The 24,996-nt window shown below is 44.1% G+C and overlaps 1 protein-coding gene across 1 annotated transcript; it reads left to right on the forward strand.

The window, feature by feature from the left end:
* Positions 1-528: 528 nt before the first annotated feature.
* On the forward strand, positions 529-23,893 carry KDM4A (lysine demethylase 4A). The gene is made up of 22 exons (XM_042819637.1): positions 529-596; positions 892-1,044; positions 1,174-1,349; positions 1,914-2,028; positions 2,910-3,103; positions 4,422-4,471; positions 4,992-5,095; positions 5,999-6,136; positions 6,903-7,153; positions 7,788-7,978; positions 9,221-9,582; positions 11,326-11,446; positions 12,046-12,224; positions 13,439-13,643; positions 13,912-13,988; positions 14,581-14,636; positions 15,431-15,539; positions 16,988-17,176; positions 17,883-18,053; positions 18,521-18,640; positions 19,255-19,347; positions 20,182-23,893. Exons 2-22 carry the CDS (start codon positions 907-909, stop codon positions 20,320-20,322), a joined length of 3,180 nt encoding a protein of 1,059 aa, XP_042675571.1. The 5' UTR covers positions 529-596; positions 892-906; the 3' UTR covers positions 20,323-23,893.
* Positions 23,894-24,996: the final 1,103 nt, after the last annotated feature.

Genomic DNA, 24,996 nt, shown 5'->3' on the forward strand with positions numbered 1-24,996 from the left:
TTCTCCTTCTGTCCTGGGTCATATCTGAGAGCAGGGAGAATTCGGATCCCACCAATCAAAGTTCATGGTGCCTGTAAGCGAGACACCAAAGGGAATCATAATATGAGGAGAAACACGCAGCCGGCCCACGACCGCGGCCTCCGAGGTCAGCTGAGCCGCTTCGGGTGGGCGCGCCGCAGGCTGGGCACGGGGAGCGGGCCCGGCACGCCCGCCTCGAGTAGGCCGCGGCCCCCCTAGCAGCCGCCCCCTACCGACGGCCTCCGGTCCGGCCCGCGGCCGCCCACAGTCCGCCTAGCAACCGCCCCTCTCCCGGCCTCCTGATTCGCTGGTCCGCCCCGACCGGACGTCGAATTCCTATTGGCTGCGAAAGGGAGATCGGGAAGCGATTGGCTGCGGCGCCGGAGGCGGGGCGGCGGGGCGGTGGGTAGGGGGCGTGGCTTGGAAGCAGGGCGGGGCTCGGGCGGAGGGGATCGGCCGCGGTGGCGTCGGCGGCGGCCTGCGGGACTCACCGGGCGCGGAGTGCGGAACGATACGGCGGCGTGGCGGAGAGCCGGGGGGAGGGCGGAAGAGGCGAAGAAGCGGGACGCGGAGCTGACGTGAGCTCGCCGGGCGGGGACTCGCAGCCCTCCTCGTCGGGACCGGCCCGGTGCGGCCGGGGCTGGGGGGAGGGGCGTGAAGCAGCGCAGCTCTGCGCCGCGAGGAGGAAGGAGCCCCTGACGGGCGGGTGCGCTCCGCCAATGGAGAGGCAGAGCCGGTGCGGATCCGGCGGCGATTGGCCAGCGGGAGGAGGCGGGGCGTGCGCGCGAGGCGTGGGGCGAGGCCTCGCGGGGTGCGGGGCAGTGCGCGCTGTGACCGCGCCCCCTCCCCCCCCCAACCCCTTCCTCCGTGCAGCGGCGGCCCGGCACCATGGCCTCGGAGCTGGAGAGCCTCAACCCCAGCGCGCGCATCATGACCTTCCGCCCCACCATGGAGCAGTTCCGGGACTTCAGCCGTTACATCGCGTACGTGGAGGCGCAGGGAGCGCACCGCGCCGGGCTGGCCAAGGTGCGTCGGGGCGAAGCGGGCCCTAAGGGGTGCGGGGACTGCGCTTTGTGTGGCGGGGGGTGGGCGGGGAGGGAAGGCAGGCAGGCAGGCAGGCCGGGCCGTCACCTCGACCCCGTACCTCTCCCCCAGATCGTGCCCCCCAAGGAGTGGAAGCCGCGGAAGTGCTACGACGACATCGACGAGCTGGTGATCCCCGCGCCCATCCAGCAGGTGGTGACCGGGCAGTCCGGGCTCTTCACGCAGTACAACATCCAGAAGAAGGCCATGACGGTGCGCGAGTTCCGTCGGATCGCCAACAGCGACAAGTAAGGAGTGTCCCGAGCTGTGCCTCTGTGCCCGGGGGGCAGCGCGGAGCCGCTGCTTGGGGAGCTGTGAGTCCTTGTGTGGAAGGCGTTCGGTGCTGAGTTTGATCCTCCGTTCGGCCCTGAGAGACCGTGCTCTTTGTTTAGCGTGCAGAACATCAGCGGGTGGAACATGCGGGCATCTCACTGGTGAGCTCAGCTAGTTCGCTAGCAGGGAGTAGGGAAGTAGGGCTGTTCCTTTCCAGTCGCTTAAAACTTTGTTTTTATCTTTTGCTTACAAACACGAGGCGCAGCAGTAGAAAGGGAAATTGTGCTGAGCTGAGGGAAGTGCGCTAACCAAAACTGAAAGTAGGCTGAGAGGGGGGGAGAGGCATTTTCCTTCTCTTCCTTTGTTCCCGAGTCCCTTGGGATCAGAGCTGTGGCTGCTGTTCGGGGGATGGAGGACTCTCTCTGGTGCGTTTGCTATTTTTGTTGTATCTTTTTTGTTTGTTTTTTTTTTCATTGGTGGAGAACCTTGTTTTAAACTCCTCAAGTACCAATGCTGAGCCCTTGGTTGATGTTTTTAAGGTACTGCACACCTCGCTACACAGACTTCGAAGACCTTGAACGAAAGTACTGGAAGAACCTTACGTTCAACGCCCCCATCTATGGTGCTGATGTTAATGGCACACTTTATGACAAGGTAAGCACTGTTTTGGTTTTCAAGTAGCACTTATCCTTGTATGTGTTGTACTGCCTTCTATAAAGGCCAACACAGCGTTTGGCTAGCTACCAGAAGGAGTTAGTGACAGTAACACTTTCCATGTAAACCAGGTAGTTAAAGAAAGCTTCTAGAGGTAATGTTCTGGGGCACCTCTGTGAGCACTGTTCACACTTCAGTGGCTCTGGACAGCCTGGTCTAATGATTGGTGACCCTGCCCATGGCAGGGGGGTTGAAACTAGATGATCATTATGGTCCTTTTCAACCCAGGCCGTTCTATGACTCAGTGTAGTACAGCTTGCTTCTGAAATGCAAGATCCACTCTTGTGCTCTTATGGTGTGTTATCCTGATAAGTGTTAGGCAGTGAACATGCACTGCTTAGGTATTCTCTAGTGCTTCTGTTTTGATATGACAGTTCTGTGGTCACTGTGTGTGTTAGCATGCTAAACGTTTGAAAAGGTTACACAGTCTGGTTGCTAGCCTCTTGAATTATAACTTGCTCCTTTTTGAAAGATGTTTGGGATGACAGTGTTCTTCAAGAGATTTTGGTCTGCTGTCAGCTCAGGCTTGCACTATTGTTCTGCACTGTGTGAAGTCTGTAACTCTGTGACTGTTTCTCCTCCTGATCCTTTCTGTATTGACCAGTTGCTTTTACTGTCTGGTAGAGAATCTGTAGGTAAGGTTACACTGTGGGGAAACTTGGTGTAGGCGAACTAGCTGATAATTTGAGCTGTGCCAGAAAATGACTTGTCGTGATGTGCCACTTGATCACAAGCATAACTGATAACTTTCTGTGACTTGTCTCAGTTGTGTGGTTTGGTTCTTTGTATTGGTTGTTTAACACAAGGCTTGTGTTTTGCAGCACGTGGATGCATGGAATATTGGCAGATTGAACACGATCCTGGATGTTGTGGAGAATGAGAGTGGCATAACCATTGAAGGAGTGAATACTCCTTACCTCTATTTTGGCATGTGGAAAACTTCATTTGCTTGGCATACTGAGGACATGGATCTCTACAGTATTAATTACCTGCATTTTGGGGAGCCTAAGTCCTGGTAAGGTTTTCTATGATAGCTTCTAGATGCAAGTTTAGCACTTTGACACCTGTATTTTCTGGTATTTTTTTCTATGAGAGTTGAAAATGACTCTCTCTGCTATCTTGCAGTGCAGTAATATCTGGTGACAAAAGCATTAGAAACTTGTGAGGAAGCTGAAACCAGTACGTGGCCTCAGTAAAATTTGTTTGGCTTCCTTCTTGAAAGTGTAATTGCTGTTGTGATGCAAAGAGCTCTTCAGAATTATAATGTAAGCTGGACACTCTCTGGTGTGATAGGGCTGGAACCTGGAAATCTTGCTTTTCCTGAGATTTCCTGAGCTCTGCAGTGGCCAGGTAGAAGTAATACGCCTGTTGTTTTTAACAGACTTTGAAATTTAGCTACTTATCATAGAGGTAAAAGCAGAGCAGTGGGTTTTGCTGAGCAGTTGTCCAGTGTCAGAGCCTTCGTGATGGTTTTTAGTGAGGATTCCTGAATTTTTCTCTTGTATGAGTTGCATTTGAAGAGTGAATCATTCCCTTCTGTTCACAAGTGAATTTCTCAAACAATTTCAACAATTGTTTCCATGGCAGTTTTGTTGGAAACTAGTCTTTTTGGCTGCCTTTTAATACAACTTTGAAGTCAGAAATAATAGCTAGCACCATGTGAGCAGCGAGCAGCCCCATGCCGTGGCAATGACATGGGAACAGAGAACAGAGTAGCTGAGTCAAATGAAACCTTTTGGCTGTTGCTACTTTTACAGTATTAAATGGGAAAAGTTAACATTGCTGATAGGTTAATCTGATTTAGTCAGCAGGTTATAGCACTCTGTCCCAGGTCAAAAGAAATGTGAGTGGTTTTAGTTACTGTAGCCAAACCAGCTTGGAGTTTTGTGGCACACATAAAAAGGTGTGTGCAGAGAGAGATGGAGTACTGCCAAACACATCCAAGTTGTGCAGGTGGAGGATGTGGCACTGCGTGATTTAGTCCAGTCTTGGTCTGAGCAGCTGGAAGATGTTATTCCATTTTCTGTTTTGCTCTGTGTTTCTTCTTATACTAGGCGTACTAGTGGTTGTGTTCCTGTGAAATCGGGTCACTGAGCGTTTTTCTATGTGCCTTGCTGCACAGATCTGCTAATTAAATGAATTGGAATTATTATTTCCTTGGCTGCTAAGCAGAAGTCCACAGATGTCATCTTTCTCTCAGTTTTCCTTGAGAAGGGAGGTGAAATTCCTTGATAAAGATTTTTGTCTCTATGTCATCAAACTTTGAAGGAGACTGTGGAGATGAGATTCTGTCGTGTCAATTGAGCTTAACAAACTTGTTCTTCTGACTGCAGGTACTCTATTCCTCCAGAGCATGGCAAGCGACTGGAGAGACTTGCCAAAGGTAACTGTGCCATTCTTTTATGTCCCATCTTGTTCAGATTGTGGGATGTGGAGCCTCTACAGGTTTCAGCTCTTTTGCAGTATGACGTGCCTGTGGACACTGATGAGTGCACAAGCTGGCACGATTGAACTGATCATTTCTTTCAGGATGTAGGTGGGATTACTTCCATTTGTTTTCAGTATAAGCTCAAGAAAAATGTCACGTTACAAATAATGCAGCTGTGGTCTGTAAAAGTTTTAATGAGAAAATCCTTACCTGCTGATTGTCAGATCTGGAAGGTTTTAGCCTGGGAAAGATCCTTCTGTGTGTTGTCTTTCTTACTGTCTTTCAAATGGGGATATGGTAAAGGCATCTCATTTTTTCATCAGAGCGCAAACTCATGTCCTAATAAGTTGGCCCATACTTCTAGGCCTTGGGAAAGCGCTGTTCAGACAGTAAATTTAGCCTAAAAATTACTGAAAAATAAGTCCAGTCCAAAGCACAGAGTGGTAACATCATACCTTTCCTTCATTTTAAACAGGATTCTTTCCAGGAAGTGCCCAGAGCTGTGAAGCGTTTCTCCGTCACAAGATGACCTTGATCTCTCCATCGATTCTGAAGAAATACGGCATCCCATTTGATAAGGTAGAGACAAGTAATTGCAGTTACTCTAGCTCAGTAAAAAGGCTCACGCATCCATCTCATCTCTAACAGCCACCAGTGGGTGCTTAGGGAGGAAAACAGGAGTAGCAAGGCCACATAGGAATGCTTTTCCATTGTACCTTTGTTTATCGAGAGGTTGTGAGAAATTACACTTGTCCTGTGATAGTTTAACTTCACTGCTTAGCTGCATGTTTGTCAAAGAGAATTTTTTTAAAGACTTGTTCCCTTCTTTTTTTTTTTTTCTTCCCCGTGAGCTGCTCCTCAAAGTATGACTTGTTTCCCATTTCATGGCATTTGTGATTTTAGAATTATTTCTGAAGCTGATAATCTGCTGCCTCTGCTTCCTCCTTCCCACCATGCAGTTGTCTTTCAGGCCTTATCCAGAAACCCTGTTAGATCTATGGGGACTGCTGAAGGGCTGTGTGGAACTTTGCTAGGCAGCAGGGACGTGCAGGGGAGCTGACTGAAAGCTGTACTCAAGTGAGAACAGCAATAAATTTCCAAGGTGAATAAATATTTTAGTTGGCGTTAGGCACTCCAGCCAAACCTGCAGTAAATACAAATGAGTGTCTTAATAAATTCCAGATGGCTTATCAGTGTGTTTCCTATGTATAGGTACTTCTGTGCTATTTTGATCCATCCAGTTGTGTTTTAGTAAGAAGTGATAAGAGTCTTGCTTTCTAGTAAACAAGTGCTTTGGGCAAATAGGAGGATAATGGAAATGAGTATCAAGATTTACCATTGCAGCAAGCAACTCCAGTTACTGTTGTATGGACTGGGGATTCAGATATGCTGCATGAGGAGTACAGGAACTGTTTTTACTTAGATTCACCAAATAGACTCTTAAGCTTTGATTAACAATATGATGTCTCAATTGTCTTCTAGGTGACACAGGAGGCAGGAGAGTTCATGATAACTTTTCCTTATAGTTATCATGCTGGCTTTAATCATGGATTTAACTGTGCTGAATCCACCAACTTTGCTACTCTTCGGTGGATTGAGTATGGGAAGCAGTCTGTATTGGTGAGTGGTTTGTTGCCATTCTGTTGTGCATAATCTGAATGCAGTGCCCAATGCTCTGCTGCTCATTTTGAGCCCCTGGTGTTTGTTCTAAGGAAGTGAATTCAGTCCAGCTTTGTCCAATTTAAGATGTGATGTTTTCTTTCTGGTAAGGTAACTGTCTCCAGTCAGCCTACTGTCCTTTTTTAGCATAAAGCATGTTTTGGGGGTTGGTTTGTTTTTTAATCATCGTATAAATCAAGCGAGGCTTTGGAGAAGTGCGGGTGGCTAACTAGCATCTTTCAAAGAAGAATCTTGATTGCATTGTATTGTGTCCATGTAGAGGTGCCTTGCAAATATGGGTTATGTTTTCAGAAATTATGTTGAAGCTTTCAAACGTTAGTTGTAACTCTGCTCAGCTAAGAGGAACTTCTGCTGCAATGGGTGGGCTGCCTTGTTACAACCTCTGGCGTTGCTGGCTGGTTTTGTGTGAGCTCACGGATTTTTAAGCTTCTACCAGCAACTCTGTAAATGGGTCGGTGGGCTTTCTTCATTTGCTACTGTTGTAGCATCTTCTTCCATCTGGTTGTTGCTGATTTCTCTGCCCAGTTTTTAGTGCCTATGCTGTTTTGATTTCCTAGGAGGCAGTCATGAAAGTTTTGAGGCTTAAATACATGCAGCTTTTGGGGTCTTTTTTATTTATTTAAGTTCCTGAAAGCAAAGTGGTATAGGAATGCAGAGTAAAATTGTTCAGGATGTAACCTTACTTAAATATTTTCTGTGACTCCAGTGTTCGTGTCGGAAGGACATGGTGAAGATCTCCATGGATGTGTTTGTGAGGAAGTACCAGCCAGACCGTTACAAGCTTTGGAAAGCTGGGAAGGATGTGACTGTCATTGACCACGCTCTTCCAACACCAGAAGCAGCTGAGTTCCTCAAAGGGGATCTCATGCAAAAGGTTAAGAGTGGGAGGCAATATGCTGAGGATATGGAAACAGGAGAAGGATGTAAAGAAGAACTGGATGGGGATGAGACAAAAAGGTAATGCTGCGCATAGTCCTCTGCTGCTCTACTGCAATTATTAGCAATTGGATCCTGATGCAAAACAATAGCACTTGGAGTTAGTGGTTGGTTTGTTTGTTTTCTTCTTGGGAATAGAGTTTCTTTCTTTTTTTATTCTTTTGTTATTGTTTTGATCCAAGCTGATGATAGTCAGTGATAGATGGAGAATGCGCTGACTGGGAAGATAGTCCTTTGTCTTTGGATGGGTGTGTCCAAAGTGCAGCATGCATTTAGAGGTCAGAAGGAAAAGGCAGTGTATTGGGATCATGAGATGGTACTTGCTGGCAAATTTTGGTAGTCTCAATTGCTGAAGATTGTGATGGGCTCATCACCTTATGTTTTGCAGTTAAGTCTTCCCCAGCCAGTGTCATCTAATATTCTTGAAGCGTTGTTTGCTTGTTTTGTTTTTAAAGTAAAGACTAGGCTTCTATCTGGCTAGAACATAACTGCCTAGTGTACAATTAACAGATAATAATTTGGGAATGATTCAGCTTGCAAGGTACTGTCTCATAAAACAGCATGACCCAAAGCAGGCTGTATTTTGTGTATCTAGACAGAAATTGAGCAAGCTTGTGATGTGTTTGGTAACCTGGCGTGAATTTGTTTTCTGCAGCGTGCCCAAGCATCGCATAGGAACAAAAAGGCACAGAGTGTGCCTGGAAGTACCTCAGGAAGTGAGTGAGAGCGAGGCCTTCCCCAAAGAGGAGCTGAGCTCTGCTCAGGATGAAGCAAATGCTGCAGAACCTTGTGAGAGAGCTACAGGAGAAGTGACGCAGCAGAGTGAGCAGGGACACAAGGTTCCAGGTAACTGTGTCAAGCTTTATCCTGGTACTGCAGGACCAAGCGTTTCAGTTTCAGTCTTCAGAAACAGAGGCTGCTGAACTAAACTGTGTCGCTGTCTCACAGCAGGCTGGTAGGTAGATTGTTGTCACATCCAAAAAAAATAATAATAATTAAGCAGATACTCATTTGTCAGAGCCATGGAAAGCACATCAGACACTTACTGTCGTGAGACTCAAGATAGTTGTCATTTAATTTTCAAGACCAGAGGGTGCAGCTGGTACAATTTTTGATAGTACGTTTTGTTAGATGTGGCTGACACTGTTTGAGTAGTAAGCACTTTAAGGAAGTGAGATGAATGCAGTTTGAATTGTTTTGTGACCTATGTGTGGATAACTCCTCCGTGAGAATTGCACTTAAAAAAAAAAAAAAATGAAGGAAAAATAAATGTATAGGGAGCTATTCCATAGCTGCTTGAATGCAGTAGGTCATGGGGATGTTTTCTTTCAGCTGAATTAAAGGGAAGTATCACATGAGACTTGCTTGCTTAAAAAGCTAGGAATGCCAATTTCTGGGTTTTTTTTCTGCCAGCATACAGAAATGTATTGGACTTGTCAGTAGTGTACGGTCCTCTATATATCACTGTTGTACAGTGTGACCTGTTCATGCTTATAACCTGGTAGTATGGCTCTGGTATGCCGTACAGATGTATAATTTTGTAATTAGTATGCCAGAAGAAAATTAATATGGCTTGTAGCAGGACAGTTCTTGGCTAGGAAGGATAGGGGTGCCTATGGAGCAATATAAGAAGAAGGCAAATTCGTATGATACTGCTGTCTCATATTCTGTTGTCCCTCTGTTTGCAGTTTGTATTTAATAATCCTCTGTTGGTTTGGTGTTGTTTTTTTGTTTGTATTCCCTATTTAGTCTCCTTTGAACCCTTGTAAGCTCTCACCCCCAGCCTTAGATGGCCAGGAGTTGCAGTGTTCAGTTACATCATATAAGGGACCATACATTGCTGTTTGTTTTGAGTCCACCTTCTGACATGGTTTGATATACCCTAGTTTCTGTACTGTCAGCTGCAATGAGCAGATACATAGGTTATTCTCTGTTGATGTTTGAATTAATGAGCTGCTATTGACATGATTTAGCATCACATATTTTTTTTGTCCAGTCTGCTTTCCTATTTGACGTTGTGCAAGTGGTGGTGGGCTGTTCTCTCTGCTTCCCAGACTTTAGAAAACGTCAGTATATCCTTTCTTCCAGATCGTGTGGGCATGGCTAAATCTGAAGAACTGAAAGTGGTGAAGCTTGAGGAAGAAGAAGAGGAAGAGCAAGAGGCAGCTGTGTTGGATCTCTCCATCTCCCATACTTCAAATTCTGCTTCAGTTTTGCCGACTTCAAAGCAGAGTGCACCTTCCAGTGTTCAGCCCAGCTCACCAGCATATTCAGGGTCTTCAGACTCTGAATCAACTGATCTGTTGCCCAAAAGAACTCTACCTGAGCCAGCTGGGGTGCTTACAGTCCATAGCTATGCTAGAGGGGATGCCAGTGGATCTGACAATGAACAGACTTCAGGAAAGAAAGCCAGTGCTACAGCCGGTGTGAATGAACAAGAATTGGCAGAGGTATGAATGGCATGAGTACTAAAAGCTTGAGAGCTGTAATGTGTGCTCGTGGGTTTGCTGCCACAGAGCTTCTACCTGTGCAGATTACTTTTCCTTCCATGCCCGTTTGTGTATCAGGTTGCTTGGTTGTTTCTCTTTTTTACAATACAGCAGGAAACAAAGGTGAACGCCTCACCTTCTTTACTCTTCTAGAAAACAAGGGAGATGTTTTGAGATCATCACTAAATTATTCGAGTGCCTTAAGGAAAAGGGTAGCTTGGTGGTTTTGAGATGGTGGTAGTATTACAGGCTGATCCAGATCCGTTTATGGTAACAGACACCTGTTTATACCTGATGTGAATCTACTTCAATCCAGCCTTTGTTGTGACCACATTCATTTGTTTGATGTTTTTATAAAGTTGCACACATGGGCACGTGTCCTCTTTTAGAAAGAAAGGATGGAACAAAAATGACTGGGTGGGGTAAGAATACATTTGAATGTTTAATGAATCCTTCACTAGACAAACCAAAAGAAGGCTACTGTAGGTTAAAATATTACCAGTGGTTGTTGTCTTCTCAAATAACTTTGTTCTCTTGTGAGTTGAAGTGGTGGGAGGCTGGTAACTGCTGGGTCTTCAGAATTCAGGAATTGCATAAATGGAGCAGCAGCTGGGCTAATCTATTGATAAAATTGAAAATGACAGGCTTCTCACATACACTTAAATGAAAGACACAGAGTTGCTGATGCTGACGCTTCCATTTCGTAATACATACAGGGAAAACAAGAAATTGTGAATGGGTGTAGATGGCTTTCCCCAGTATGGCTTGTTTTAAAACAAATTTTCCATTAGGCAGTAACTGGGAATGTTGGTCTACATTAGAACAAAAGCATGTTTGTTTCTGAGATCTCTTGTAGCCAACTCTATGTAGGAGAGCAGAGATGATGATTGGTTTTGCTCTCTTCTGGCTTGTTGTATAAAAGAAAAGACATTTGTTGAGATGGAAGTTGCGTTTAATCTAAGATTTGCTTCTGCTTTTAAAGGACTGACAGATTCAAAGAAAGGATGTTCTTATCTCTTGAGTGGCTTACTGTTATGGCCTGTTAAAATCATTGCCTTTATTGCCTTACTTGTCAGGTTAGTAGTCATTTTGTCAGTGTGCGTCACTTGTTACTTCTTCTACCCATCGCTTTATATAAAAACCATTGTTGTAGTCTCCTCCTTCCAGTCTGTCTGGGAAGACACCAAGATAAGTAATGAGCAGATGGGGTGAAAGTTTCCTTCCCTTTAAAATCAGCCTGTTATTTTGAGTGAGCTCTTCACTCTTTTTTAACTCGGAATCTCTAAGTAGGCATACAGCCTTCTTGACTTTTCCAGAAGGCTTGAGACTTCTTACTGCAGCCCTTCTGAGTGCAGTCATTCAGTTTGTCTTTTGTCTGTTTTTATTTTTGACACCATTCTTATATAGGTAGACTTTTTATAAAAGCCACGGTGAGACCTGTGCTGTCTGTGAATGACTCAACAGAGCACGTACGTAGTTGAATAGTCAGCATACACCAAGTTCTGCTGTGTGATTTTCCATAGCAGACGTGGTGCAAGCAGTTCTTCTACAAGCTTGGCCAGGTTTACATCTGAGAACTGTTAGAAACAAAATCGTGGAAGCATACGTGCGTTTTGTGGAGGTTTCTTAAGTTCACAATATATTGTTGTAGAGTTCAAAAGGACGTGTGCTAGTTTGACTGCTGAATTGCTTCTCCTTGCCCAGGTAACAAAGGAATATATACAATCAATGAAGGAGAGTAAGAAGTCCAAGGGTCGTCGCCAGCCATTGAGTAAGCTCCCACGCCACCACCCGCTTTTGGTTAAAGACTGCATTAGTGATGATGGTAAGCCCTGTGCAATCTGGGAAGCTTTAGGGTGGGCCACAGATTTGGTGGACAGCGTGGGATGCATTACACCTCTGCATCACAGATGAGGTGCTTGTCTCGTTCTTCTGTTCACATCATTAATCTTTCCTCCCTAATAGTGACTTCCTTCTTTCCTGTACTGCTCTCTGGAAAATTACAACTCTGAAAGGAAAATGAAACTAGTACCCTAGGCTGTCCCATAACTGAGTCAGTTTTAGAGCATTCCAGTAATTGATGTAAATATTCATTATTCTGTTTTTTTAAATAGAATAGATACATTCTTTATCTAACAGCCTTTGTCTTGATGTGCTTTGGGATCGATGCCGTTGGCCAATGCCAATAATCCTGTTTTGTATCTGATGCATGGTTGCTTGATTAGTAGGTGCAGCTTAAAAATAAGGCTATGTTACTAGCTCCCAACACACTTCTGCAAATTTAACTTATGCCAGTCTTTGTCACCTCCATTCCTAATTTCTTGCTTTATTTAGTTTAGGGGTTTTTTTGTTTTGTTTTGTTTTTTGCAAGAAGGATGTCTATGTAAGAACACATCGTCCCTGACTAACGATCTCTTTTTGCAGAGGCATCAGAGCAACTAACTCCTGAAGAAGAAGCTGAGGAGACAGAAGCTTGGGCCAAGCCACTTAGCCAGCTCTGGCAGAACCGACCACCAAATTTTGAGGCTGAAAAAGAGTACAACCGGACCATGGCTCAGCAGTCTCCTCACTGTGCTGTTTGCATGCTCTTCCAGACGTATCAGGTACGTTGTCCAGGTTTGTTAATGTTGTAATAGAGGTGGCTGAAAAGGTTGCCAGTGTGATTGTTAGGTTATGTTCCAGGTGCCAGCATGCAGAAAAGTCTAGCTGCAGGTTGTCAGGTGAGGCTGTCAGGCAGTAAAGGAGGGACTATTCCAAGAATGGAGCTGCAGCTGTGATCTTTGTTCAAACTTTAAGTCTGTAGCAAGTTTGAGAACTCACTTCACTTACCCTTACAGATAAACAAAATGCTAGACAAATACTTCTTTTTCCTTTGTGAAGAAAAGTATTTAGCTGCTTTATTTAAAACAAAAAACAGAAGCCATACTTGTTTTCTTCAGCTTTCTTAAAGGTTACTTTCTGCTTGACATGCAGTGCAAATCTGTTACAGAAGCTGAATAAAGAAGATTTGCTGGAAATGCTTCCACCTTGGTTGCTTTATGTTAGATTCTCATTTTCATACAGGAGGGACAGTGCAGGTTCATTCTACCATGCAGCCTGCTTCTGATTAGACAGTCTACCTCCGTGGTGGCCTGTGAGGTGGTACAAAGGATAGTCTTCATTTCTTCAGAGAAGAAGATTGATTTCTTTTTAGCTGTTAGAAAGCTTGAATGGAGTCATATCTCAGTTAACTTTGCATGTAAGTGATGATTGCTGTGACATCAGTTTAAATGAATAAATACAAAAGCTTAGCCTAAAAGCCTTCTGAGCTTTAACTGTGAAACTGTTATTAGTCTGCTTTTTTCCCTGGAACAAATTAGTTTCAAGCCTGTTAGACTTGTTGCAGTTCCCGTTACTTTTTCATAGTTCAGATCTAAACAAGTGTTTATCTGTGTGATCACAATCCTTCAATACTAAAGATGATTGAACAGTATTGGGCAGCAGCATTATGGGCTGGTGGATGCAGCAGACGTATTTTTCCTTTGAGCATGAGGTGGGTTAGGTGATTCCATGAGGAATCCTTTGGATTTCCTTTGGAAGAGATGCAGTTTTTCATGCACGTTGCTTGTTTTATCAGAGGGATGCAGTGCCACTAATAATTTAATTTTCACCTTGCACTTACTAAGGATTTTAACAAATTCATTTCCACCAAATCTACTATCTGTTTAATCTTTCAGTGTCTTTTTTTTTGAAAGTAGAATTATGTGTGGAGTAATGGTTGAGTGAAGATGAGATGGTTTTGCTTGTAAAACATAACTCTTATCTGCATCCCTTGTAGGCAGAATGTGGAGGCAGCAGTCAGAACTCTGGAGTAACTGCAGGTGCTGCAGATGGGAAGATCCGAACCAAGCCCCTGATTCCTGAAATGTGCTTCACTACAACTGGCTGCAGCACTGACCTCAATCTTTCAACCCCTTACTTAGAGGAAGATGGAACCAGCGTGCTCATCACCTGCAGGAACTGCCAAGTCTGCGTTCATGCAAGTGAGTGCAACTAGTCTTAACTCTGGCCTTCTGGGTTAAGTCTGTACATCCCAGTAAGCTTCTACCCGTCCCTTAATGTACAAGTAGACCAAGTCCAGCTGTCATCTGAGCAGTACATGTTTGCAGTGCTGGGTGTTGAAGTGTGGAGCTGGCTGTATGAACAACATGAAATACACAGCCTTATCTTTTGGCTTATTGATTTTTACTGTTACTTTACTTGTGAGTGGAACAGGAGGGTATGCTTGCAACTGAGCTGTGTCTGTTCTAGGTTGTTATGGTGTATCCCCTGACAAGGCCACTGAAGACTGGATGTGCTCCAGGTGTACAGAAAATGCCTTAGAAGAGGTAAAGTTCATTCTGAGAATCTCCGGATGGAGTGCAGTACATCTGGGAACTTGCTTCAGAGTTTATTCCATGGTGTTACAGTTGTTTTAATCTCTCTTGTGTAAAGAAGGCATGTAATTGTTTCAACGTGTGCAAAGCTGCTGATCTCTAGAGTCGGCGCATCAGTGTGGGAATAGCTCAGTCCTCAGCATATGATATGGCAGTTAGAGAAAGTAACTTCTGTCAGGAGATGTTGCCTTTGACAAGCTGTGTGGGCTCTAGATAAGCAGAATATCTTGACCTTGGGAATTGTATTTGCTTATGTTTTTTTCACATCCATTTAGATGTCCTCAGAGGATATAGGGTATTGTGTTTGTAAAAGGAACCTATAACAAGAACTTCAGGCTTTGCCTTTGCCAGATTTGAAGTCTACATCTGTTGCTGTAAGTGCAGCAACTGATGAGAGATGAAGGGCTGAGCCGTCCAAGGCGTTTAGCTCTCTTCTGACAGTGAAACAATTTTTTGTCCGGATGTTCATTTTGATGAGCAAGTTTTTATCAAGTGCACGACTCCATTCTTCATTCTTTCAGCTAATGTTTTCTCCTTGTGACAGGACTGCTGTTTGTGTTCATTACGAGGAGGAGCACTGCAAAGAGCCAATGATGACAAGTGAGTGTTCCAGCTTTTTTGATCTTCGGGGAGCAGCTCCGTTCCACAGTAGATGGGGCGAGGCTTGCAAAGCAAACGTCTGCATTTGATGTTGCAGAGTGACCAAATTACAGAGGTGTAATGTACCACATAAAAATCAAAAAGTAGGTTCCTGATGAAACAATCTCAGTACATTCTCACAGAAGACTTTGTTTTCTCCATGAAGTGTATTGAGATGGAGACACGGGACAACTACAATTTCAAGGAGCGTAACGTTGAAATTCAGGGTTTCTCTGTAGCAAGTATGCCAGGTGCAGCTATTTGCCCTGCTTCTTTTCACATGATGAGTGATCTGAAGTTATTTGATGGAAACTAAGTGGTACAGACCAGGAGCATTATGATGTAACTGAAACTTATCCCACCCAGAACATTTTTGAAGGCTGTGGGGCCGCAGCCTCTTGGTCATTGTCTTGAGATGAGTTCAGGAGTGACTGAGCCATTACTGTGAAGCATGTTTGAGAGAGAATAAACACATCAGGCAAGCTTTCAAAATGCAGGTGTGCAACCAGCATAAGTCAAACTAAATTGCTATTCTATTTAACCTGTTTAGTAGCAGATTGAAAGTATAAAGAAAACTTGTGTTAGTAGTAGGAGGGAAGATTGCACTGCCAGCTTTCAGTCTCTGTGTAGTGAAGCAGAAACTAAGTTTATGTGGCAAGCTTCATCAGAACTGCATTTACCTACAGTAGTCCAACAGAGGCTGCTATGGAGATCATACTCACTCTTTTCCCCCCTCACCTCTTCTGTCCTGACAGGTGGGTTCATGTCATGTGTGCTGTTGGTGTACTGGAAGCAAAATTTGTGAACATTGCAGAGCGCAGTCCTGTAGATGTCGGCAAGATTCCCCTGCAACGTTTCAGACTGGTAAGGAGCACCTGTGCTTCACTGCTGCGTTTTCCTTTGTTTTGTTCATCTTGCTAATGCTATCTGAGAGCATTAGTCTTCAATAAGAGAATATACCACTGCTTGTATGCAATGCAGATCAGAGAAAATGTAGTTTCTCCTTAGAAAGATACTGCGTGTCCCTTCTGGACTCTTCTTTTCATTCTTAGTCTTCTTGTCCCTCATTAAAACTGCTTTCTCACCTATTTGAAAATAGTTTGCTTCCATTCTGCAGAATCTCTCTGGGAAGAAAATAACTATTTGAATCTGTAGGCTTTCTTCTGTGGGAAGTCCTCTCTTAAAAATTGTCTGAGATTCCAACTCTCTATGTTGTCTTCAGCAAAGACTAGAAGGAAAAATGGGGAAAAATAAAAGCATCACCTCACAAAACAGCATCTCTGTAGGTCATTCAAAATATGGAAATGTTAGTGAATGTCTTCAACAAGAAAGCAGCTGTATTTAACTCCTCACAGCTGTTGTGGAATTTTTCTTTTATCTTTGGAGGCGAGTTGAATGCATATTTGTGCTGAAATTTAAAAAGAAGTTATAATACATTCGACAGAATCCTTGCACTAGAAGCAGTCCTACAGGGAGTGCAGAAAGATGCATCGTGAGCCTATTCCTTATATACCCTTTCTCTAACACCTATCCTGGCATTGAGTGTCTGTGTTGGGATCATAGCCCAGCAACAATTCTGCTGCTGGAAGCTGATCGTGGAGCACTTAAATTCCATGACTGAAACAAGACAGAGTTGCAACATTTTTTACCTCCTTAATAAGGGAAATGACTCTTTACATGGAATCATTCTGTCTCTGGCATTCTTCCTTCAGGCTGTTTTAACCCATTCTGCAGTTAGGCCTTTTTGCACAGAGCAAAACAATTCTTGGTCACTAGTTGCCATTGCTGAGCAGTTGGGATTTGAATTTCCACTTCATGGTCAGTGAAGAAGGAAGAAATAACTATTTTGCAGTGTGTTATGGGTAGTGTCCTTCAATGCCCAATCAGGCCTGATCCAGGTGTCCTTGGGTCACTGGTAGTAGTGATAGAATTTTAACTGCTAATTCTGTATTAACTTTCCCCCCACGCCTCGATCTTTGCCCATTATTCTAATCTTTTATTTGTCTTTTGCAACTTAGTAGCCAGGGCTGAAGGGCCCTGTTAACTTTCAGGCATTCTAGGCTGAGTAATCCTACATCCCCTTGTGCCAGAGTTCTTAGGCCACATGCCTTGTGCATGCTGAGCTGGTAGATATTTACTGTATACTATTTATCGTTGAAATTACGTACATAGAAATATTCTTGCCATGAAATCAAGCTGTTAGCTTTCTGTTTGTTTTCATTGGAAATTAGCGGTGCCCTCTCAGAGTGACTGACACAGCATCAGACTTTTAGACCTATTTCAACCAGTGATCTTTAGTTTCCTGTCCACAGAAATGCATCTTCTGCAAAAAACGAAGGAAGAGAATTGCAGGTTGCTGTGTACAGTGCTCCCATGGTCGGTGTCCCACATCCTTTCATGTCAGCTGTGCCCAGGCAGCAGGAGTTATGATGCAGCCTGATGACTGGCCGTTTGTTGTCTTCATTACCTGCTTCAGGCATAAGATCCCATCTCAGGCAGAGGTGAGTGACATCTAGGATTTGAACTGCAGTGTCTTGAAGGGACTGAAAGGCTTTAGATGGTGTAATTCTACTGAAACTTTGTTGAAGGCTCGACTCTTGTATATATTCAGCATAATCTAATTATATTGGTCTTGGATTCTGATCTCAGTCTTGCTGCTGCTCTGAACTATCTTGGCTATTAGCTAGGTCCTTTATTATGTTTTAGTTTGCTGCCCAGGTGGACTGAGAGCATACATTTCTCCTGTGGCTGTTGTAACAAAGAATAATAGTGTTCTTATGCCATGATGTTTGATATGCAGGTGTTAGTTCTGGGACTCCAGCAGGCTGCATGAGTTATCATAGAATTTCATGCTTAAGTGATTGATCAGTTTGTAAAGTTCTTGTGTAGTCCGTTTAGCTTTCAAAATCACAGCAGTCTATTAGAGAATATTGACTGTGAATGCCTTGTGTTGCTCTGAAGAATGAGCGCTTAATTTACTAAGTAGCTTGCATTAGGATTGGGCAGCTGTAGCTAACAGATTAGGTTTTAAGCATTTTAAATACTGGAGTTAGAACTTTGCTAAAAATGCTGCTGATGGAGTTTACAGATACTCACTTGTGTTCAAATATGAAATATTTTGCTTCCTTCTCTGCCAGCACCAGAGCTGTGGGTTTCAATGCGCTCTTTCTTTTGTCATTGTGCTTAAAAAGTGCTTTTTCTTCTCAGCGAGCTAAGGCTGCACTCCAAGATCTGTCACCTGGGCAGATAGTCATCAGCAAGCACAAGAATGGCCGCTTCTATCAGTGTGAAGTGGTCAGCCTCGCAAAAGAGACTTTCTATGAGGTCAACTTTGATGATGGTTCCTTCAGTGATAACCTGTATCCAGAGGACATTGTGGTATGTTGCCTTATGTACTGGGAGCCTAGCTCCAGTAGAGGGCACATGAAGTGAATGAATTCCTGCCACTGCAAAGCTGGGTCAGGATGGGATTTATTATGTGCTCCAAACCTAGGCCATGTTGTGATTGAGATGTGCTGCATCTCAGGTGTTGCATGAGACCAACTTGCATTAAATTAAGAACAGATTTAAGGGAGTGTAGCTAATCTTGAGCTGCTTAATGATAAGTCCATAACTTCACTGCTACTTTTACACTATTCTTGCATGAGTTGTTACTGAAATCAGGACCACAGTCGTGATTTGGACACAGGTGACACAGATATTCCTCAGTCCCTGAAATGGAGCAATTGTTGGGGTGCTGTGCCTGATGGGACTGGGATAGATTCCCCTGTGTGTTGTTGAATCTTCACATAGGGAAACTGTTTATTCTTTTTTCTTATCTCCCAAATTTCTCCTTTATGCTACAGAGTCGAGACTGTCTTCAGTTGGGTCCTCCAGCTGAAGGTGAAGTTGTGCAGGTGAGATGGACAGATGGACAGGTTTATGGAGCCAAGTTTGTTGCATCACATGCAATCCAGATGTACCAGGTACAGAACTGTCTGAAAATTAATTGCTTGCAAGAAGTAAATAAACAGAGCCACTAGCAAAATGAGCAGAACTGTAGGAGGGACGTGCTAAAATGCTTGAGAGGCAGCTGCTCAGTGTTTTCAGCAATGCCAGTTGCTAGGAACAGCTGCTGGAGTTAACAGCAAGGTGGTTACTTGCAGCTCTGCTTATATCTGGCTACCTGTTTGAAGGTCTCAGCTTCTGAAAAGCACTGATCTTTTCTTGAGCAAACTCAGTTCCTCTGGCTTAATCTAGAAGTCTTCTATCCTTTTTGCTGCTTGCTGTGAGTGCATTCTGCCTCGCACACTTCCAAAGGAGTGAGTGCTAAGAAGGTGATAACATTCAGATACTCAAGGAGACTTGTTGAGTGTTGAAAGAGTGTCACAGAACTTTCTTGGCTGCTTTTACTGTTGTGGGATTGGTGAGGTTTTGGTTAAAGAATCTTCCAGTGTACATACCTGCATATGTATCATATGAAATGACTTTTTACCGCTTGGCTTTCATGGGAGGCTTCTGCAGGGGAGAGAAGACAAGGGTAGCTGTGGAAGGGTTCTAGTTCTGAGGCTTGTAGCACAACAATTTGTTTTTCTTTCAGGTGGAATTTGAGGATGGTTCACAGCTGATGGTGAAAAGGGATGATGTGTACACTTTGGAAGAGGAGCTTCCTAAGAGAGTCAAGTCAAGGCTGGTAGGTAAACAGGGTACGGATATCTACTCAATAAGTTCATTTGTTCTTAATTTGTCCTTGAAAAGCAAGCTGAGCGCACAGCAACAGAAGATTGCAGCTTGATTTTCTGCTGAGTTGTTGGGAAGCTTGGTGGCTTGGTCAGGCTACAAAAGGAGAGCTGGACGGAGGGGATATAGAGAGAAAAACTTCTGTTCTCTTTCTGCAAATAATGGGAATCAGTAGCGCAGGGTCACTCCGATCACAGCAGGTTGAACTTGGAAGCTGGGCAAAGTTGTTAATGGTTCCCTCCAGTTAAGTTTTAATTGTCTTCCAGGATGGACATCCCACAACCTCTCTGTGTCCCTGTTCCACTGCTTCATGCTTCCAACTATGAAAATTGTAACTAGGGACTGTGTGCTAGGTATCTTGCTTTGCAGCATGGCCCTGCCGAACCTGCTGGGAGGCACACAGTGTATTGAAGGTTTAAGAAAGCATGCAATAGCTGATTCCTGTGACCAGCCATTTAAACCTGCCTGCACAATAAAGCACGGAATATACTAGATTGCATGGAATTTGTTTAAGAAAGCAACTGTGAACTTAAATTATCTACTCAGTTAAGTTTGAAACCTGTGATTCTTTAGGTCTCTGATTAACAGCTCAAGTAAACTTATCCCCAGACTTTTAAAACCAGTTTCTGAAATATTTTTCTTGTGCACAGAAATCCAAGAGGTCACTTTTTTGGAGAGGTGTGAATGTTTCCAAGTGTCCCATCTCGGTCCTATCTTTCACGCAAAAGGAGAATGGGAGGCAGGGATTTGGGCTGTGTTCTGGTGACTAATTCTGCTTTTCCTTTAGTCAATAGCTTCAGATATGCGCTTCACAGAGATCTTCGCAGAGAAGGAGGTCAGGCAGGAGAGGAAGAGACAAAGAGTGATCAATTCACGCTACCGGGAAGATTACATTGAACCTGCCTTGTACCGGGCCATCATGGAGTAAGCACTGCCTGTGGCAGAGGAAGAAGATGCCCACCTCCCCCAAGGATTTAAACGCTCCAGTACAACAGGCCATATTTGGATGCTTCAAATCCAGGGTTGTTTTGTTTTGTTTTGTTTTTTTTAAAGAAGGTTGTGAAGCTGATGCTCTGCAGTAACTGAAAGGCAGCTGTTGGATGGTGAAACGGATCCCATTTGCTGATGCCTGCGATCTCGTGGTCTGAAGTTGGGTCTGTACTGAACAAGCCAGCTTGAGAGGGTGCTGCTTTCGTCTCGTTGAGCCATCTTGCTTTTCTTTTAGAGACTATTTTGACAGGTGAAAAACTCTTCTGGGAGTTGTAGCCAGGAATCTTGGCAGCTGCAGAATAGTACAAAGTCTGTTGTTTTAATTGAATAATGTTCCTGATTTTGAGAGTCTCCCTGTTGGCTACACGTGGGCTCGAGCAGGCAGTATTACTGGTGCTTGATATTGAACCTCTTTTTATATTTATATCCTTTTTTTTGTTTTTGTTGTAAGCAGCTTCAGACTCTTGTTTCTCAGCACCTTCTTTCTGATGGTTGAGCTGTAGGCTGTTCAGATCCAAGCAGACAGGAGGTGCTCGTGTGAACAGGTGCAATGTGAAACCGAACCTATTGGACAGATTATTTAACCGTTTGATATTTTTGTTCCAATGCTCGTTTTGATTTAATTACTCTTAACTATATGTGCCTCAGTATAAAAAAAAAAAAAAAAAAATCTGTCTGGAGCCCTGCACAGTGCAGCCTTCTAACAAGATTAAGCATTCACCTTCCAAATAGGCATTCATCATCAAGAGTTTCTTCTGAGTTTCTTCCCACTCCAATTAATGCAATAATGAACAAAGGGGCGGAGTTCCAACTAACTCTCCACCTTTGAAATCCAAGCATCACAGTATTGAGTACGACAGGGCAGTGGCACCTGAATGAGTGCTGTACCTTTTCTGTGGCAGCACTGCCTTTTGTGTGGCCACAAGCTGTTGGGTTTGTGACAGATTAAGCATGCACTGAACCGTATGTATTACTGAGGAGCTGTGCAGTGCTCTTCTCAAGTAGGAGTGCTGCCACGTTGCTGTCTAGCAAAGGTTTCCACAGCATTTTTATAAAGCATAAGTCGGGCACCTCTCAGTTGTGTTGGTGAGGACTTGCTACCTCAGCAATAGGAACGTGAATTAAGCTGGGTAGTAAGTGCACTTGAAGGTGTGCCAGCTTGCTCCGAGCAACGTAAGCATTAACATGCCACAGCAGGAGCCATGTAAATATTTGTTCCTTTCCCATTCTGTAGGAAAGGGTGTTGGGGCTGTGGAGCAGATTGGCCACCTTCCTTTCTGCATAGGATGATGGGATGACTTTTCTGCTGAAGAAGAATAAAGTAACGTTCTCCAGAAGTAGTTAAAGAGGAGAATTTTCTAGTGAAACAGACCTAATGCATCCCTGCTTCTATAGGGAGATAGCAGTGTATCTGCAAAAAACTGGGTTTGTAACTTTTTTCCTTTTCTTACGTAGGAATGCTATAAACCAAACTATTCTGAAATCCTGGTGCGTCCGTCTGTGATTAGCAATAAAACGTAGTCTTGTGTAGTGATACAGCTCTTGACCAGAAAAGAAAGAAACTACAACTTTTATAAGGAAAATCTTACTTATCCCTACATTTTTATAGGGTCAGGAAGCTGATAGGAGTAGCAAAGATTTGCACAACCACAATTTTGTATGGACTCCCTCATTCCATTTTGTGGTGGAATACCTTGTTCATCAGTATTGGAAGGCTTGAACAGGTTCTGAAAGGAAATAGCAGCTTTCCTTTGTGTCTTTTTTTTTTTTTTTTTTTTTTTAATATTCCATACTCTAAACTCCTGGTCTCAGGGTATTAAATTGCTTTCTGATGAATGAAATAGTTGGCTTGATAAAACTAGGATGCATTACAGCCAGAGTCTAGTAGCTGCAGGTACTCTGGCCCAGGCGATGGAAGTGGAATTGCACTTGGACATCTTAGCCTGTACCTAAGCCTCTCTGAGGTGATATGCTGTTAGCCAACATGGGGAAGAGGTGGCATGGTCCCAACAAACTTGCCTCTGTTCTTTCAGCATATCCGAATAAGATCTGGTATTAACTTCAAGTAGGCTGAATGCTGTCTCATATTACTGAAAAACATACTCCTCTTGTCACCTGCCATTCCTCCTCCAGGTAAAAGGATGCCTGCATTCGGGCATTCTTCTCAAACTGCCGTATTACTCAAGTGCACCTTCAGGTACTGTGTGCTACCTGTGCTTCAAACACCTGGCTCTGAACAGCTTCATCATACATGGATAACCCAAGCACAAAGCAGATGGATTTGTGTGGAGTGCTGCTGCTCAACGGCAGCAGGTTCTGCTATCCACTTCTAACAGTACTGAATGGCTTTCAAGAGCTTCTATGCTTAGCGTTTGTTCTGGAGCTGGAGCTTTGTTCTGCTGTGTTTCCCGCAGGCTCCAGACTTTGCTCTTGTCAGCTGGCTGCACTGTGTTGGAAAAGGCTGCCATCGTGCACTCCGAGACAAGGGCCTTCCCAAGTGTCCTGTGGGTTCCTGTGCTGCATCGTTCAGATGTGAACGTGCTTTATCGCAGTGCAGGGACCGAACTGCGTTTTGGCTCCTGTCTGTGAACTTCTAAAATCAGTGATCCTGATGTGTGGGGGTGGGGATCCCTATTATTTGGCTTGTCAAAAGAACACTGGGTTAATGGCTTGGAGTATAACAGGTAGCCATAAAAGCTCTTTTCAGAGCAGCTGTCTCAAAGGTACATTTGCTTTCAGTTACCGGTAGTTTGAACTTGACTGATAATAATTTTCTTCAGTGGCTTGTTTTCTACACGTGTATTTATCCCTATTACAGCATCATTCCAGTGAGGACGAAGTGCTGCTGAAGTATCACCTAGTCAGGGGCTTCTGGAATGTGTTCAATAGGAAATCATCCTCAGTACAGCCATGGGAGCTCCTGTGGCCCCTCATTAGGTCCGTTAGCCGCGATGCTGCAGGCATAGACCTCACTTCATTCTTCATGGAGCGTCCATCCACAACTGGTTCAGGTTGGACCCACAAAAAGCATTTTTAGTATGACATAATCGTGGCTTGCTCTTAATTCAGAATGAGCTTGGTGAGCCAGTGATTATTTTTTTATAAGGTATAAAAAGGTGACTGTATTCTTTGTGAAGCACCTGACTGCAGTAATGTTTCTGCCCATGGTTGGTCTTCTAGGAGACCTTTCTCCTTCAGCAGCCTCCTCAGATGCCCAGAGTCAGCGCTGTCAGAAGTAGAATCCAGCCTGCTTGCTCCTTCTCCCTCCCTGGTGTTTTGAGCTGGGGTTGAACTGATCCTGAACTGTGTGAGGAGCGCAGCCCTCTGATGGCACACCCAGAGGCTTCCATGCATCTCAGTTCTTCCATTCTCTAACTGGGCTCCTGTTGTCTGACACATCTGCAGTTGTGCTCATTTTTTTTAATGCAAGCACGAGGTGAAAACAAGACTTTGGTAGCCTGTATGTTGTTTTCAATCTGATCATGTAATAAATCTAATTTCAAAATGGATGACCTCTAGATAATTTAAAATCTTAAAACAGCGTGACTTGGGAATTCTCCTTGTGTTTCCAATTGCAAAGGTAATCTGCAGAGTTGTCTTAGGTTCCCCCTGTAGCAGAAGGGGTGGCAGTGCCACAAGAGTGGTCATCAGGAAGTCCTACCTGGGTGCAGTCAGATCTTTACTTGGTGATGACTCTTGGTGTTTTTTTTTTTCACTCACTAAACTGGCAGTCAGGGAGAGGAGATTGTTCTGCTTCAGGGTTTTTGTTACTGATACACTGAGTGATCTTGAATAAATGGGTTATTGATGGGATTATTACTTCAGCCCATATCTTTGGAGTCTAAAATGCCAGCTATTCCTTGGGCCAGCTTTTTTAACTGAGGAAGGTGTTAACATCTTTTTTTTCCTGACAGATTTGTGTGGGCACTATGCAGATCCTTGAGGTGTGTGCACTTGGGTCAGTGTGTATGAAAACATTTTATGCTTGACATGAACAAGGGGAGGTATTGCTAAAAATGAACATTGGGCTTTTTACTCTCTTCCTGTGCTCATTCTTCATTTCTTTGCGTTGCTGTTAGAGCTGTTCAGCAGCGTTAGATTTTTCATTCCAATAAGTGAAGGGTGCCACACTTGAGGTGGGATAAATGCTGCTTGGTTCCCATAACCAGTGTAGCTGGGGGTGTGTACTGGTAGGCTTCCTTTGACGTCAGCAGCATGGTCTGCAGAGGAATGGGAAATACTCACTAGATTGCTGTCTTGGAGAAACCTGTGGCCAATCCATGCCGGAATGATTGCCACAGCCTCCTTGCTGCAGCATGAGTAATGTGACCACGTGCGAGTCAAGGCTGTTCTGACAGCACCCAGAGATAGAAGGAAATGTGTGGGATGGAAGTGGAAAAGGATTAAAAGGGTTTAGTACGTGTGTAGACAAAAAGGAGTGGAAGTAGGAAAGCCTGAAAAGAGGGAAATGAAAGAGGTATTCTACCCGTAGACCCCCAGTTAAGCCTGAGATACGGGGAGAGGTTGGTGGTTGGTTAGTATGCCTGGGCTGCCATTTTCAGCCTATCTACCTCAAATGCTGCTCTTTAATACAATACCCCTATACCTTTTG

This window comes from Centrocercus urophasianus, unplaced genomic scaffold (assembly GCF_019232065.1).
Source record: "Centrocercus urophasianus isolate 14NV4802_14NV808 unplaced genomic scaffold, USGS_Curo_1.0 seq_18, whole genome shotgun sequence".
Classification (NCBI taxonomy): Eukaryota; Metazoa; Chordata; class Aves; order Galliformes; family Phasianidae; genus Centrocercus; species Centrocercus urophasianus.